Source organism: Manihot esculenta, chromosome 12 (assembly GCF_001659605.2).
Source record: "Manihot esculenta cultivar AM560-2 chromosome 12, M.esculenta_v8, whole genome shotgun sequence".
Taxonomy (NCBI): Eukaryota; Viridiplantae; Streptophyta; class Magnoliopsida; order Malpighiales; family Euphorbiaceae; genus Manihot; species Manihot esculenta.
In genome coordinates, this window is record NC_035172.2 from 34,301,480 (window position 1) to 34,318,481 (window position 17,002).

General features: G+C 34.5%; 1 protein-coding gene across 1 annotated transcript; it reads left to right on the forward strand.

Moving 5' to 3' along the window:
* Window positions 1-11,914: 11,914 nt before the first annotated feature.
* On the forward strand, window positions 11,915-16,789 carry LOC110627467 (protein SCO1 homolog 2, mitochondrial). Its single transcript, XM_021773791.2, has 7 exons — window positions 11,915-12,140; window positions 12,410-12,554; window positions 12,763-12,832; window positions 15,817-16,017; window positions 16,116-16,205; window positions 16,313-16,445; window positions 16,564-16,789. Exons 1-7 carry the CDS (start codon window positions 12,070-12,072, stop codon window positions 16,673-16,675), a joined length of 822 nt encoding a protein of 273 aa, XP_021629483.1. The 5' UTR covers window positions 11,915-12,069; the 3' UTR covers window positions 16,676-16,789.
* Window positions 16,790-17,002: the final 213 nt, after the last annotated feature.

The window sequence follows — 17,002 nt, forward strand, 5'->3', positions numbered from 1 at the left end:
TTTTGCTTCCTTGATTAGTTTCATTATCGGATTTGGTGATGTTTCAATTTGTAGAGGTTTATGCTAAACATGTATAAGGATGTTTAAATTTTCTGCCAAAACAAACACAACTTAACTTTCTCTTTTCATACCAAGTGTAAAATCAAGTAACTTTGGTTTTCAGAACTTGTCTACTAATACCCTGCAATCTTTTGCTTTGTTTTCAAATGCTTGTCAATATATTTAGTTTTTTTAATTAAATATAAAATAATTTTTTAAATATTTTTCTAATACAATGACTAAATTTTTTTTACAAAATATAAGAATGTTTTAACGGAGTGATTCTGAAATAGGAATGAAATATTCGGGTATTTGGTAGTAATTCTTCCATATATATAGTTTTCTAAGAGGTGTTTCTTTTCTTTCCTTTCTTTTTTTCTTTTAGTTTAATTAGGTATTTGATTGATTTTAAAGACAATATATTTTAGGCATATATATGTATTTCAAAGATATGTCTTTCAAGGAATTTCATTAATTCCATGGAACAATTTTTAGACAAAGATATAACCCATACAACATATATAGCTACACTAAAAAAAGCCGTTTTCATAAATATGGGAAAAATCCAGATGTTTAATATTTGAAAATTAAATGAAAAATAAGATATAATTAAATTACTCTACTCTGGTCTCTTCTCTTCGTGGAAATATCGATCAAAGTCCTCAATGAATACCATTTCCATTTCCTCTTTGTAGATATAGGACCATATAATTGAATTGTCCGATCTCAAAGTGCCCAATCTTAAAGCGCGATAGCGTCGTCGTCATCGGATTCTACATTCTGATGTATCTGGATCTCATCTCTCATCCCATATTCTTAATTAGTTTATGAGGTTGAAAATACTCTTTTCATTGTGGTGTTTTAGCTATAAACATGTGTGACTAAGTTTTTTCTTTCAGTTCAAGGATAATTAAAGGTTTCAATTCAAAGATAATTAAGGTTTGAGTTCAGTTGGTTGTGAGATTTATATGATTATATTATTTCTTTAATTGTTCTTGATATTTATATTATTTTTGTAACTAGTGTTATTATTATTCTATTGATTATTGTAATATGCACCCATTGCATAGTATTAGAATAATATATTGCTATTCAGATTAATTAAATCCATAGTTGTTTAGTTTAATCTAGAACAAGTGGTGAATTGGGTTACGTAAAACCCTCCTAAAGAACAATATAATCTAACTTAAATGAACTGGACGTTTCACATTTGTTAATTAGAATCAAGTCCTTCTAAATCTTAATGTTGTAACTGGATTAAATTTTAGGAGCGTCTCCTATGATTGTCCAAGACCTAGAACTAGTTAACGAGCGTCTCTTAACTAGTTTAAAATCTAAGAAAGGATTGAATATCTGAAGTGCATTCGATATCTATAACTGGTTTATCAATACTTAATTTTGGATTATTTTTATATATGTGATCAACTAATAAAGCTGAAACTAAGATTACTCCTTTGACTGAATATTTTTCATCTTGATTCTTTCTCTTAAATTTAATTACTTATTTTTTGAATTAGTTTTATTTATTTTCACTTCTTTACATTCAAAATCTCTCCTATTTTATTTTATTAATTTTTTTTTATATCTTGTTCATTCAATATAATTAACTTACTTACCAATCTCTATGGGATCAACCCTACTTACCATTATCATAAGTTTTGTTCTAAGTAATAATTTATTTTTGATGGTTTCGACGCCCCTCAAATCTCCAATGGAAAAAGAGTAGTAAAGTTCCATAATGCTGAGTTAAAATCTAAAGAAGAAAATTGGAGAAATGCTCTTATTGGAAGTGTTATTGGGACTGCCTCTAGATTTGGATGGGTTGAGAAATATGCTTTGAGTAGGTGGAGGAAGTATGGTTTGAGGATTGTTCATATGGTGAAACCAAATATTTTCTTATTTGTGTTTAAGAATGAGGAAGGGAGAGCTTTAGTTTTGGCGAAAGGGCCACACACTTTTGATAGGCTATCGTTTGTTTTGGCACCATGGTAACCTAGAATGAATATGGAGATTGATTAATTGCAAAAGTTGCCGATTTGGGTTCAAATCCCAGATTTGCCTTAAGAATTCTGGTCTTCTGAGATGCTTAGTAGTATTAGGAGCACTTTAGGTAAGCCACTATTTTTAGATTCTTGCACTTTGGAGAAATTGAAATTGGACTATGCCAGGGTGTTGATTGAGATGGAAATTAATGGTGGTTTTCCTAATAAAATCTTCCTTGAAGATAAATATGGTGTACAAATGTGTCAAAAAGTTGTGTATGAGTGAAAACCTATTAGATGTATAAATTGTATGGGTTTTGGGCATGAGGCATCAAGTTGTAGGTGGCGTGCTAAGTAAAGGGAACAAGGAAAATATGAGGATGGGGTTGGAAAGGAGGAAGAAAATACTGAGGGGAGAAAGGTTATCTCTAATGAGAAGTGTGAAAAGGAGGGTGTTGGAAAAAAACTTTAATGAGATAGATGAGCACAAAAAAAGGATAGATGCGACGAAAATTAAAGAGAAACTAATAATAGTGAGGGGGAGAGTGGGAATAGAGTGGAGATTGTAATGCCACCTAGAGTTGGGATGGGAGATGGAGGGAGGAGAGGGGGAAGGATGAGGATTTTCCCGTTAAAAGGGGGATGATTGTCTCGTGGCATATAAGGGGTCTTAATGATTCCAGAAAGCAGTCAGAAGTTCATTCTCTGATTATTAGGTATCATTTAAAGGTAGTAGTAATTTTGAAAACAAGAGTTAGGGAATGTAATAAAGAAAATATTTAAAAAGGCTTGAGGCTGTGTGGATGGGAGGTGTTCTGTAATTACCAAGATGCGAATTTGGGACAGATTTGGGTGTGTTTTGATATCCATTATATAAAGTTACATGTAATTATGGCCACGGATCAGTTGATTCACACTCAGGTTGAGGTTAAGGATAAAAAGTTTTTCTAGACAGTTGTGTATGCAAGTAATATTTGTACGGAGAGGAGAAGTTTATGGGAAGGGATTGAGTATATTTCTAGTGGTATGGAAGGAGCGTGGTTAGTCCAAGGCAATTTTCATACTACTCTTTTTGCAAGCTAGAGGTTGAATCCAGATGAGAATTTCAAAGACTGCATTGAGAATGTGGGGTTGGTAGAGGTGCGCATGAAAGGATATATTTTTACATGGACAAACAACCAAGCTGTGGAGAATAGAATCTGATGGAGGCTTGACAGATGTCTGGGCAATGTCCACTGGATGGATGAAAGGGGGATTGTTGAATGTGAAGCTATGCCTACAAGTATCTCAAACCACTCACCATTAATCATCAGAATGTTGAGTGTTATTAATAGGAGAAATATCTCATTCTGATTCTTTAATATGTGGGTGTCACATCCTGAGTATGATAGGATTGTGAGAAGAGTATGGTAGAGGAAAGGAGGGAAAATGCTATGTTTACGCTCTGGTGTAAGCTAAGGAGCTCAAAAGAGAGTTGAAAAAATTGAATAGAAGAGAGTTTTCTAATATCTCAAGGAGAGTTGATAAATGTAGGCAGATGATGGAACAACAACAAGAAAGATTACAGAGTGACCCGATGAACCCTGTACTTTTGGATAAGGAGAGGGCTGTGATGAGTTATTTTAGAAATCTGTTAAAGCAGGAGGAAGAGTTTTACAAGCAAAAGTCAAGGCTCATTTAAATCCAATCAAGAGAACTCAACACCAAATTTTTTTCATAATTCAATGAAAATCAGGTAGGTAAGAAATTCAATCCCTAGTTTGGTAGTTGAGAATGATAATGTTATTGAAGACCAAGATGCTATTAAACAAGCGATGGTGAGTTATTATCAAGGGGTTATACTAGGGACATGCGGATATTAAACTTATCTCATCGGGTCCAGTAGTTAAGGAGAATGAAGCCTTAGTTTTGTGCGAGGAAGTGTCTAATGAGGAAATCAAGATGGCACTTTGGTCAATTAGGAATGATAAAGTGCTAAGCATTGATGGGTATCATAGTTATTTTTTCAAGAAGGCTTAAGAGACTATAGGAAGGAACGTTGTAAATGCGGTAAGAGAATTTTTGCAGGCCAGTAAGATTTTGAAACAGTTCAATGTTACCACTCTAACCATAATTCCTACGGTTGAAAATCCTAGTAGCCTTGGGGATTATAGACCTATTACTTGTTGTACTATCATCTATAAGGTTATTAGTAAAGTGCTGGCTAGAAGACTAAAGAAGGTTTTGGGTAGAATTATTAACCTCAGCTAATCTGCTTTTGTCATAGAAAGAAAAATTGTTGATAATATATTGATTGCACATGAGTTTATGAGAAATTACCATAGGGAAAATGGTCCCCCTAGATGTGCATTAAAGGTAGACTTAAGGAAAGCGTATGACTCTGTGTGCTAGGATTTTATTGGAGAGGTTTTATTAGGCTTAAACTTCCCTGGTAGATTTATTAATTGAGTGAAGGAATGTATTATAACTCCTTGGTACTCTATACTGATTAATGGTAGCATTGAGGGATTCTTTCTAAGAAAAAAAGATTTAAGGCAGGGGAACCCAATGTCACCTCTCCTCTTTGTGATTGCTATGGAACATTTGTCCACGTATTTGGTGGTAAATCGCCACTCTTCTTAAGTTCCGTAAGAACTGTACATGTATGAATTTAAAATACCCATGTTTTGCTGATGATTTATTCTTGTTCAGTCTTAGTGAGGTAGATTCTGTGAGTTTTTTTTGCTGTTGCACTATAAAACTTTCAAAACGTGTCAGGCTTACAGGTTAATGAAGATAAAAGCCTTATTTTCTTTATTAATGTTGATGATGAGGTTAAAGCTTAAATTTTACAAGTGTCAAATTTCATAGAAGGCAGTCTGTCTATTAAATACTTGAGATTGCCTCTTGTGTCTATTACTATAAAAAAAGTACATTGCCAGCAGTTGGTAGTTAAAATAACCGTAAGAATTCAATATTGGGCTACAAAGCACCTATCGTATGCAGAGAGAAATCGGTTGATTAATGTTGTATTGAGAAGTATGTTTGTTTACTGGTGTAGTGCAGTAGTGTATTCATTCTATCTAAATCAGTTATTAAAGAAATAGATAAAAGATACATGACGTTCTTATGGTCAGGTACGACTGAGAATAAAAAGGGAGTGGTTGCTTGGTCTGTAAACCCAAAAATGAGGATGGAGTAGGAATAAAGGAGCTTGAAACTTGGAATAAAACAGCGGTAGGAAAGCTCATTTGAGAGTTGTTAACTTCTAAGAGCTCCTTGTGGGCTATATGGGTGAGTAGGAATAAGTTGAAGCAATTGAATTTTTGGGAAATTACTAAATCTTTGGATGCAAGCTGGCCTGGAGATGTATTGTGAAGATTAACAAGTTTTTCAAGCAGTTTTATGATTACAAGCTGAGGAGGGGTAACATATCCTTCTGGTTTGACCCTTGGTTGAATGGTACTAGTATTTCTGATAAATTTTCTAACTTGAATTTTGAGGATGTAGATGTGCCTAAATAAGCGAAGGTTAATGACTTATAGAGGCAAAGAGATTGGAGATTACTTGATCCTAGTGACATGGTTACTGAGGCAGTTTGGGAGGAGGTGAGAAACTACAGGGTTGTTGATAATCGGGACAATGTCATTTTATGGAAGCTTACTCTCTTAAGTAAGTTCTCTACTACTAGTGCTTGGAAGGCAATAAGGGAATTCAATAATAAGGTGAGCATGTCAGCTGATTTGGGGTAGGTTTATTGTGCCAAGGCATAATTTTTATTGTATGGTTAGCTTTGATGAACAAGTTAGCTGTTAAAACTAGATTGATGAGATGGGGAATTATTGGCAACTCTAATTGTCAGCTATGCTTAAATGGCGTTGAAACGGTTGAATATATTTTCTTTTATTGTTTTTTCTCTAAGAAGGTGTGGAATATTATTTTTCAAAAATGTAATGACAACAAACCTATCATGCGATGGAGGCGGAAGGTAAGTTGGTTTACGAGGAGGACTAAAGGGAGAAGTGGATTGGCTGATTGTAGGAGAATGGTTTTTAATGCGATAGTTTATTTCATTTGGATAGAAAAAAATATTACTATTTTTAAGTAATAGCCCCATATGTAAATAGAATTATATTGAAGAATTTTTTTTCACTGTTAAATTGAGATTAGGTGATGGATATGGATATATTGACTGATACAGATTGAGTAGCTAAATTGAGTCCTATCTAATGTGTCGGCTCAATATATAAGGTATTGTGAAGTGTTATTTTTGGACCGTTATATTTTATTCTTACTTTGATTTACAGCAAAATATCTTGCTTACCAAAATAATAAATTACTCTACTCTCCCCCAAAGTCATTAGTATTGTAAAAAGGTGATAAACTAATTTATTTTATTAAAAATTATTTAATTTTCTAAGAAAAGAAAAAATACAAAATAAAAAAATGAAGTAATTAAGATATTACAAACAAAAATTTCAATGCCGTAAAATTCATTAAAAATATAATTTTTAAAAATTATATTGTTACTAGTTTATTAAATGTGCGGATGCTACCATTTTAAATAATATTATATTTATAAATTGATTGTATAAATAATTATGTAAATGTACTATTATTAATTTTTAGCTGTTTAAATATATATCGATTGCACTCACAGATTTAGCCTGATAATAAGTGAATCTGAATAAATTTAAGAGTTTTAAATTTTATTATTCTAATTTATAATTTTCATTTAAAAAAAATTATCCATTATTAATAAAAAATTTAAATTTAAATCATAAATTAAATTCTCATTCTCTAAATATATTCCCCTAAATCAGAATTTCGTCAAGACCACTCTTATATAAGAATATTTTTCTTCTATCTTTTTTTAATTTTTTTGGTGATTTCTTCTCTGGTGTTATTCTTCTCCATCCATTTGGAATCCATACAACGAAGAAGATGGACACGAATTACACTTCAATACTAGCTGTATAAGGAAAATTATATATCTATATACCCATAATTATCCATGGAATCGTAGTTTTTCAATGTGCATGGCGATTATGCTTATTCGATTTTTTAAAAAGCTGAAAATAATTATACATGCACTCAGAAAAAAAAATAAAAATAAAGCCAACCATATACTATAAAAACAATCAGAAAAGAGATTCCTGATTACTAATTTGACACAATTATCACATAAAAATAATTAAAAAATCACTAGTAATTCTTGCAGGATTGAGAATTTATCATCGTGTCAAAAATTTAAATTAATAGCTAGAACTTAGACTTTATAATTTGTCAATTTTTTGAGGCAGCCAACCGATAAGATTCAAGAAGCTCAAATGGGCCTAAGTCAATTTCATAGCCTCATCTAGCCCAAATGCTCACAACCATTGGAGCTTAAACTAGCTATATTCTCTACAAGCTAGACTTTTCAGAACTAGAGGGTCAATGAGCCTATGAAACCGCTTGCAAGACCATTCCAACTGGTTACCATCCTCACCTCTTGCTAAAACTGCAGCTGAGCCTCGATTATAGCTTTGTTTGATTGCTATGTCAAAATTGATTACCTCAAGATCATCAAATTGGCTATTTCTAAATACTCGATCATTTATCTCCAGTAACAATTGTGGAGTGAAGCATAAAAGGAGACGAGAGCCAAATAGGAATACTCTATGGCACTTAGAAAATATGTGCACCAAAGATTCTTGCTCTCCACAAAAATAGGCAAAATCAAAGGAGTGAATCCTCTTATCAAAAGGTTAGTCAGTAGTCTTTCCTGAGGCTCTTCACCTTTCTCATCTATGCAAGTCACCTTTTTTTCTCATTTCAGGAAAAGGGAAATTGGCAGCTTATTTCTTGGAAAAACAGATCTTAGCAAATGAATCCTTTTGTTACAATCCTTTCCTTTAATGTAATTTTTTTTTTCTCATTTAAGGGCCATTAATAAATTATTTAAAAAAAATATATTTTACACTCGTAAACTTAATCGGGTGATAAATGTAAATCTGAAAGGTCAGAGTCTACTTTCTCAATCTCTAATTTTCATTTAAAAAAAGGGTAAACTGTAATTTAGTCCCTCTGATTTAGTGAAATGTAACATTTCATCCCTCTATTTTAAAAAACCTTCAATTTAGTCACTGTAATTTATAAAAACTATGCCATTAGTCCCTCCCATTAGATTTTCAGTTAAATTACCATTAATTTTAGTTAAAAAGACTAAAATACCCATTCTTCTCTCCTTCCTCTTCTTCTTCTTCTTCTTCTTCTTCTTCTTCTTCTTCTTCTTCCCGATCTCCTTAATTTGTAGCCAGATCTCCAAAAATAGCCGATAGAATAAGCTTGAGAACCGAGGCTACCATCTTCCAGTAATGCATGGCTTTCCCTGGATGTAACGACCCGAAAATCGGACCGCTACCGGCGCTAGGATCCGGGTCGGCTTAAGGCCGCCAGGACCCGTAGCAAGCCTGACATGCAACCTGTAAACCTGTTCAAATCCCATACATGATCATACATAGACATAAACATGTAAACTTTTTCTTTCCATAAACCAAGCTCAACCTGTGTATATTCATAAACATATACATAAGAATAAACATAACCCTCGCATTGGAGCTCTCATCAAATACTCCGATGGGGTACCTCGTCATACACAAGCTTGGTGGAACATAAACATCTTAAAACCTAGATCATGTTTACAAAAAGGGATCAAAATACGTACTCGGTCAAGCACAGACACTAATCCTCAATATTATCATTACATAATGTGACTATTCATTACTTTACATCGTTACACAATTTATCATGTCCACACTAACTATTACATAAGACAACTTTACTCCTGTTGACCTCCTGGTCTACCCTGTACCTGCAAACCTGGGGGATTAAGGGAAAGGGGTGAGCTACTAGAGCCCAGTGAGCAGAATAGTAAAAACATTTAAAATATACATTCTATCATGTATGCATCACATCACAGACAAGCCACAACAAGGGTAAACCTGTCACCAAATAGTCCCATATCATCTCTGTGCCAGGGCGTAGTCAAAGGCTCACTGGACTTCCTGTAAACATAACATAACTTACTCTGCCCCAGGGCCTTATTTGGCACCTGGTCTTGGTGTCCCATTTAGTGCCAGGGCGTAGTCAAAGGCTCACTGGACTTTCTCATCTCTGTGCCAGGGCGTAGTCAAAGGCTCACTGGACTTCCTGCCAGGGACTATTGGATCATCCAACATTTACCCACATCGACAGCATAATATGCAATGCAACATATTCGTGATTTCTAATGCAATCAACCTAAAATATCATATGGCATTCATGATGCATGCACGTGCTCAAAATTTATTTCATTTCATTAAAACTTAAGAGTTTATTCTACTCACCTCTGGCTGAAGCTCTACTGACTCTGAAGTGACTGACTCACTGCTGGGGTCCTCGGTTCCTCGGATCCGAACCTACACAGGTGGACTCAAATGAGGGACCAAACATACATGAACATAACTCTAAACTACTCCCCAAAAACCCCCTAGAATATCATGAAACAATCATGCAAAAACATGCAAAAGAAGGCTGGACAGGACACTTTCGGCTGCAGGTTCGGCGGCCGAAAGTCCCTCCAGAGCCGAAAGTCAGGCAGGTTCGACGGCACCTTCGGCGGTCGATTCTCCCAGACAGAGACGAAACTCATGCATGTTCGGCGGCACCTTCGGCGGCCGAAAGTGCCAGACAGAGACGAAAGTCTCCTTTCGGGGGCAAGCTTCGGCAGCCGAAGGCTGCCTCCACAAGCACGTTCGGCGGCCGAAAATTCCTTCGGCGTAGAAACTCAGCTCCCTTATGCATTTACGCCTCCCATCTCATCCAAACATGCAAAAATCTATTCTACAACACTCATACACAAGCATACAAGCTCCTAGGGGTATCAACTAACTAAAACCCCATCTACAACACATCAAACATACATTTGCAAGCCACATTGTTCAAAATCACAACATTAACCCATAAACTCCAACATAGCCTAACATGCATTTCTACCCCATAAATCTACTTAAAACTTGTTTAAAACATAATGTAAGCTAGAGATCGACTCTTACCTCTTGAAGATCGAGAGTAGAGGCGATCTAACTTGGAGTTGGGAGAGATTCAAGTTCTTGAACCTCCAAGCTCCAACACTTGCTCAAAACTTGGAAATCTTCAAAACAAGATGAAAACTAGTGAAAAACTTGAAAGATTTGAAGGAAAGGACTCAAGATCGGTGAGGGGTGGCGGAGAACGCACCTTGGCCGACAACGGGGAGAAAAACTCGCCCGTTTTCGGCTAAGGGACCCTTTTATAGTGGCTGGCCAGGCCACGTTCGGGGGCCGAATGTGCCTCCGCATGCATGCCATGTTCGGCGGCCGAACTTGAGATTCGGCGGCCGAACCTGGACTTCCCTCACTCATGCCTTCGGGGGCCTAAGGCACACCCGAAATGCATGCATGTTCGGCGGCCGAACCTGGGTTTTCCTCCAAGGTTGTTTTCATGCAAAAACTCATCTCCTTTCAACTTAAAAACATCAAATACATTAAAACATTTCATGAAAACATGGTTCTACCCTTCTAGAGGCTTCCGACATCCGAGATTCTACCGGACGGTAGGAATTTCGATACCGGAGTCTAGCCGGGTATTACACTGGACGTGGCTGCACCATCTCCATGCTAGAGCTCAAACCACTGGAAACCAAACTTCTCACCACCGACCCATCAACGTTGGGGTTAGGTTCAGTTTCTTGACGATCAAAGTAACCCATTTCCCAGGCCTCATAGACCATTTCCTTCACACAAGCCACATGAAAACAAATTAAGAAGAAGAAGAAGAAGAAGAAGAAGAAGAAGAAGAAGAAGAAGAAGAAGAAGAAGAAGATTGGGAAGGAGAAGAAGAAAAAGAAGAAGAGGCAGTGGAAGAAGAGAGAATTGATATTTGTCTTTTTAACTAAAATTAACGGTGATTTAACTGAAAATCTAACGGGAGGAACTAATGGCATAGTTTTTAAAAATCACAGTAACTAAATTAAAGATTTTTTAAAATAGGGGGACGAAAGGTTGTATTTCACTAAATTAGAGAGACTAAATTATAGTTTACCCTTAAAAAAAAACATATTTCAATATAAATTTTTTTAAAAAAATTATTATGTATGATGTATAAGTGTATTAAAATTATATATTATGTCTCAAAATTATGAAAAAAGGTATATGAATTATTCTATTAAAAAATTTTAGTTTTGATTTTGAGTTTATTTTATAAAAAATTATAATCACAATTAGTTAAAATTAATTTATTCAGTATGATTTTATTTTATAATATAAATAGTTGAATTTTCGCTCCATACACAGATACTTAAAAAAATCAATTTAGTGAAAAAAAATAAATTACAGAAATAATAAAAAGTGAAAAAAAAAAAGAAATTTAAATAATTTAAAATTTTAAAAGTTAAAATTTAGTAAGATTAAATTAGATTTAGATTATATTAATTTTATCAAGATCACGTAGATGATTAGATTAAATTACATTTTAAAATTGTTAATTATCATATTATAAACTAAATATTAAATTAAAATTGGCTAATAAAAAATACAAAAAGATTAAAAAGAAAAACCCAACATTCTCTTGTTTGAATAATTTTTTTTAAAAAAAAAATACGTAGAGATTTTAAAAGAATTATTCTCATTCCATTATTTTCATGGGTTTGAAAATGAAAACTTTTTAAAACTTCTAAAATATTTTAGTAAAAAAAAAAACTCAGCCTCTCCAAACAAAAGTCTACTTCTTGAACAAAGGTAAAAGTTAAATTCAGGCCATATTGAACAATGTCAAGAAGTACAAGGTTCAAATTGAACTTTATGACAAAATTATTGTAAAATTTCCCAAATCTTATGTGGGTATTATAGTTCCATGAAAGGAGCTTGGGGTTGGGCGTCAAGTGTAAACCGGTGGCTGGGCAGGCAAAATTTTCTCCTGGACCCAGAATATAATAGGTTTGAATCACATGGGTTTTTGTTCCGGAGACCGATTTCTGATAAACCCATGAAAGTTTTCTCTGGAAATCATGCCTGTTTCTCGGTTTCTTTTCCTTTCCTCCAAACACCCATCAAGGCAGTGCCTCAATCTGCTTCAGAGGTTCAACTCTTAAGCCCTTTAATCCCCATTTGTTGGTGGTTCATCTTTTGTTATTCTAGTCAATGACAAGCTTTAATCAATTTATGTTGCTATGCAGACTCTAGTTTCAGTTTCTAATTCTTATAAATTTTCTTGGAGGTTGTTTTAGTTCATATATATATTAGTGATTTTGTTTTAAAAAATTTTATTGTGTTTGCTGTTTGGTTACTCATTCTCTCCATGTTGTTGGTGCATTTGGGTCAATTTTAAACCAGTTGTAAATGGTGTAGGTTTGGTCCATCTAAAAGGGTTCAATCTCGTAGTTACACGGATTCAACAGGACATAGACGTGCAAAGCCCGTGGCTGATCCTGTACCTGTAAAGCCCGTAGAAACAGAGTTTCCTCGCATGTGGGATTCTCGTATGCTTGTCATTGTATGCTGCCTTAGCTTCCATGTTTTCTCTGGTTGTTATGTAATTGTTCTTGATTCAATGTGGTATTCCTGGAGACTGGAGGACAGTCAATTTTGAACCATTTTCTTTCTTTATGCTTAAAACGATGACCCTGCACTGGAAGTAATAGGTTCCAAGTTTTTAGACTGTATAATTCTTTCCTTTTCCTTTTTTTTTCCTTAAATTTCAGCCTGTTGCTGCATTTGCTGGATTGGCAGCTTTGGTGTATTCTAATGATCAGAGGAGAGCAATTCCAAAAGGTACTTCTTATGTTCCAGTTGTCACGTGACTGTATATGATGGCTAGATGTTGCGATTCATTAAATTAATAGGTGAGATGGGATAGATATTTCTGGTGTGAGATTGAATATTCTAGTTGTTTTTCATATATGTCAGATGAAAAAATTTTAAGCAATCATCCATGCTCAATTTACTTGTGAATGGAATTATTTAGTTTGATTCCTTTGTTCATAAGCAGCTTGCTTCATTGTCTATAATTTTTCATTCATATGTTCTCTTGTTCCTTGGTAATTGAAAGTTCTTTTAGAACCTTTTAACTCATTTATATGATGCAACATAGGTATGACTATGTGGCCTTTATAGGTTAAAATTTTAAAAAGTCATGCTCAGAAAAAGTTGTACCATAGATACATCCAATTCTTCATCTTAGACTGCAGATTATGATAATCTTCATTTGTTACTTTTTAACAAATTTGGTATGTGAATTTGGTGAAGCTTCAGGCTTCAGCTAGGCATTTCCTGTTGATTGGATCACTGATTTACTTTTTCTTTTATTTGCGTTGTTTTTTGTTGCTTGGTTTAAGTGTTCTTCCTACAGCCAATTGCTTTGACCAATAAGTCTTGTTCTTAACCTGAAAGAAACAAAGCACATAGTTCTAAAGTTGTATTTTCACCTGAAATACCGGAACTGTGTTATTTGACAGCTTGAAATTTCCATCAAACTCCTAGATCTCAAAGAAAATTTTGATGGATCAAAATGATAGGATTATACTTCTCTATACCTTTAATGGTTGTTTGACAAATTAATAAAACAATTAACAATAGTTCAACAAAATGATTGACATTTACTAGCATCATCCATAGCTATTAAAGGTGTGATTGCAAGTATGCAACCTTTAGAGTTGAGGGAAAATGAAATTTTAATTTGCTAGAAGACATATATTCCTAGGATGACTACTACATAAGACTACCAACTTGTCCTCAATACTCCCTTCTTTTGGATTAACAAGAATGTGTTTCAAATATGGTATCTTATGGATTTATTTTGCTAGAGTTACTAGAATCCGTATATGAGACTAGCACAAAGAGCTTAAGGAAAATTAGGAGAAAACGAAAATATTAGAGTTCAAAATTGAGACTGAAAATATAGATGCCAAACTCTATATTGGCAAGCACAAAATATTTACGTTTTCCAGAATTCGGTAGGAGAGGGAAAAAGACAGAAGAAATAGTTGAGCTAAAGTGATATAAAACCTAGGACAATACAGAGGAAAAGTTGATGAGGAAAAAGAGAGGATGATGGGGGAAACACAAAAAGCAAATAGAGAGGAGAGGGGGTGGGGGGTGGTGGGAGAGGCTGATTAAAGTTGTAGAGAGGAGACTGGTTAGAGGATTTTTCAGAAGCTCTAGTTGGAGCATCATCATATCTCTCTCTCTCTCTCTCGTCCCAGTACGTTTTCTCCTTTTTGCTTTGTTGTTATGTTCAAATTGAAAATGTGGAGCCTATATATTCTTTGTCTTTGTTACGCTTTTTGTTGCTTTTAATATAATTTGGTATATTACAGTACACCATAAATTACCTTTGCCTTGTAGATAGAATCACATCAAATAAATAGGAAACATGAAATGGGTACAAGGAAAATGTGACAAAGGTTGCCTTTGTTGCCTTGCCCTTTGGAAAAATGCCCCTAGGCAATAAGGTGCATGCGTTTGTTAAGGTGTCTCTCTTGACCACAGTAGGGCTGGTAGACCTACTGGCTATTGACTTCCTCATTATCAACAATCAACAAGTATTATTAGCTATGAGCTGCTATGGTTAGTTTAAATTTGAACCAAATGGACTGTAAAAGAATGCTGTGATCTATTTTTATTGTATTATTAAATGTAGTCTTACATCACAAATGTGTTGTAAATGAATAGGGATGCTTGAATTCACTGATTGGAACTACCAGATTTGTGGACTGAAATTAGGGTCAAAGGCCTAAGTAACTAATGTTTATGTTCACAAATAATAGAGTGCCCTATTTGATAATTTCTATCTTTAGGTTTCTCTTATATCTGTGGCTTCCACATATTGTAATCAATGTGCAGAATTTAATAGAAAACAATAACCCATAGGAAGAAATAGCTGCAGTAACACACTTTAAACTTTATTTGCTTTTCAAAAAAAAAAAAAGGAAAAAGAAAACAGACACACACTTGAACCCGGGAATGTTGAGCTTTTTAACAACTCTTCCCCACAGCTACCGATGCTCTAGCCCTGTTCTGGAGTACTAAAGCTTGTCTAAGAGAAACTTATAAGTGGTATGCTGGCCTAGCGGTTGGAACACTATGAACAGGAAATTTGGTGGTTGTTACATGCAATTCTCTTATTGTCTTATCACATATGTGAAGTATTTTTGGACCTTTGCTGATAAATAAGCCACTTGAAAGTGAGTATCAGATTTCATGCCATCTAAAAACAGCTGATTGACTTCTATCATTCAGATATCCTTAAGGCACCTCATCAGTGGATTCTCACATTGATTGTATTTGAAAAATATATGAAATTAGTAACATCAACATGGTTGTGGTTTAAGGTCAAGTAAACTACTATGAAGAAATATTTTCATCTCAAATAGAAACAAACTGATATGCTAATGGCATTGTGAAACTTATGGTGATAGCAATAATTGATTTCTCTCTTTAGAGATAAGACTTGGAGAATCTGAGTTTGTTGAAAATGTATTTTGGTTTTTCCCCTTATAGTACTACTACTACTACTACTACTACTTTTATGCTGTGAGAAATATTTTGACAAGAAAGGAATCATGCGAAGACCAGAGATAGAAGAAGCAACGGCAGAAAGTGTTTCTAGATATTATCTTTTGGAAATCACTATCTAAATTTTTAGAAAAAGGACTCTGTAATGTGCATGACTGAGATCTGGGACATGTTATCATAGTTGTCCTTCCATTTTCTTTTTCCTTGTTCTAAATTATAATTTGTCTTGTATATTGAATCAGGCGAAGGCAACAAAAGTGATTTTGCCAAAGTGCAGGGCCCAATTATTGGGGGTCCATTCACTCTGGTTGATGCAAATAATCAGGTTGTTACTGAGCAAGAGTTTATAGGAAAATGGGTTTTGTTGTATTTTGGCTATACACACTCCCCAGATGTTGGACCTGAGCAAGTCCAAGTAATGGCCAAGGCTATAGATACATTAGGTTTGATTCTTTCACTGGTTCCAAAGTCTGATGTATAACTTCCTCAAACTGGATGTCTTGTGTTTTGTATATCTAACACGTGTGTTATCTGGATTAAGAGTCTAAGGAGAATATTAAGGTCTTGCCTGTATTTGTCACAATTGATCCGCAACGTGATACTCCCTCACATCTTCGTGCCTACCTTAAAGGTCAGGAGGCCCTGGAAACACAATATGTGAAATAATTAGCCAATTTTGTTTTAAAACCGCTGTTTCCTAATGTTCTCTTGTTCATAATCTTCATTGAAGGGCTGCAGAATTTGATTCAAGGATTGTCGGATTGACAGGACCTGTTAGTGCTGTAAGGCAGATGGCACAAGAGTACCGTGTTTATTTCCGAAAGGTTGAAGAGGAAGGAGATGATTACCTTGTCGAGTCTTCACATAACATGTATGCCTCAAGCTCCAGGACTTCCTCTCTATCCCATCCTCCTTTTTCTTATATGCATGTGAACTGAATGTATTTATAGAAAGTTAGCATTAGTTTATGTTTAAACCTGCAATTGCAGGTACTTGATCAATCCAAACATGGAGGTTGCAAGATGCTTTGGCGTCGAGTACAATGCAGAGGAGCTAGCAGAAGAAATTCTAAAGGAAATTAAGAAGAGCCTGAGCACATAATGCTGTAAAATTGTGGTATTCTTAGGCTGAGGGTATATGGGAAAGCTTATATTTTGCAGAGTGTTCTAACATTTCTCTTCTACTGATATTTGATCGTGTGCCTCTTTTTTGGGAGTTGGGCGGAAATAAGGGTTAAAAACAAGAAAAATTCTCAAATCATGGTGAATTTAAAGATTACCTCACTTATAAACTGGGGGAAGATTTAGAAAGGATAAATAAACTTTAGTTTCAGAATTTTAGGATAATTAACGAATTAATTTTTGTATTTTTAAAATTAAATATTAAAATTTTTTTTTTATAATTTATCTATTTAAATTAGAAATTTAT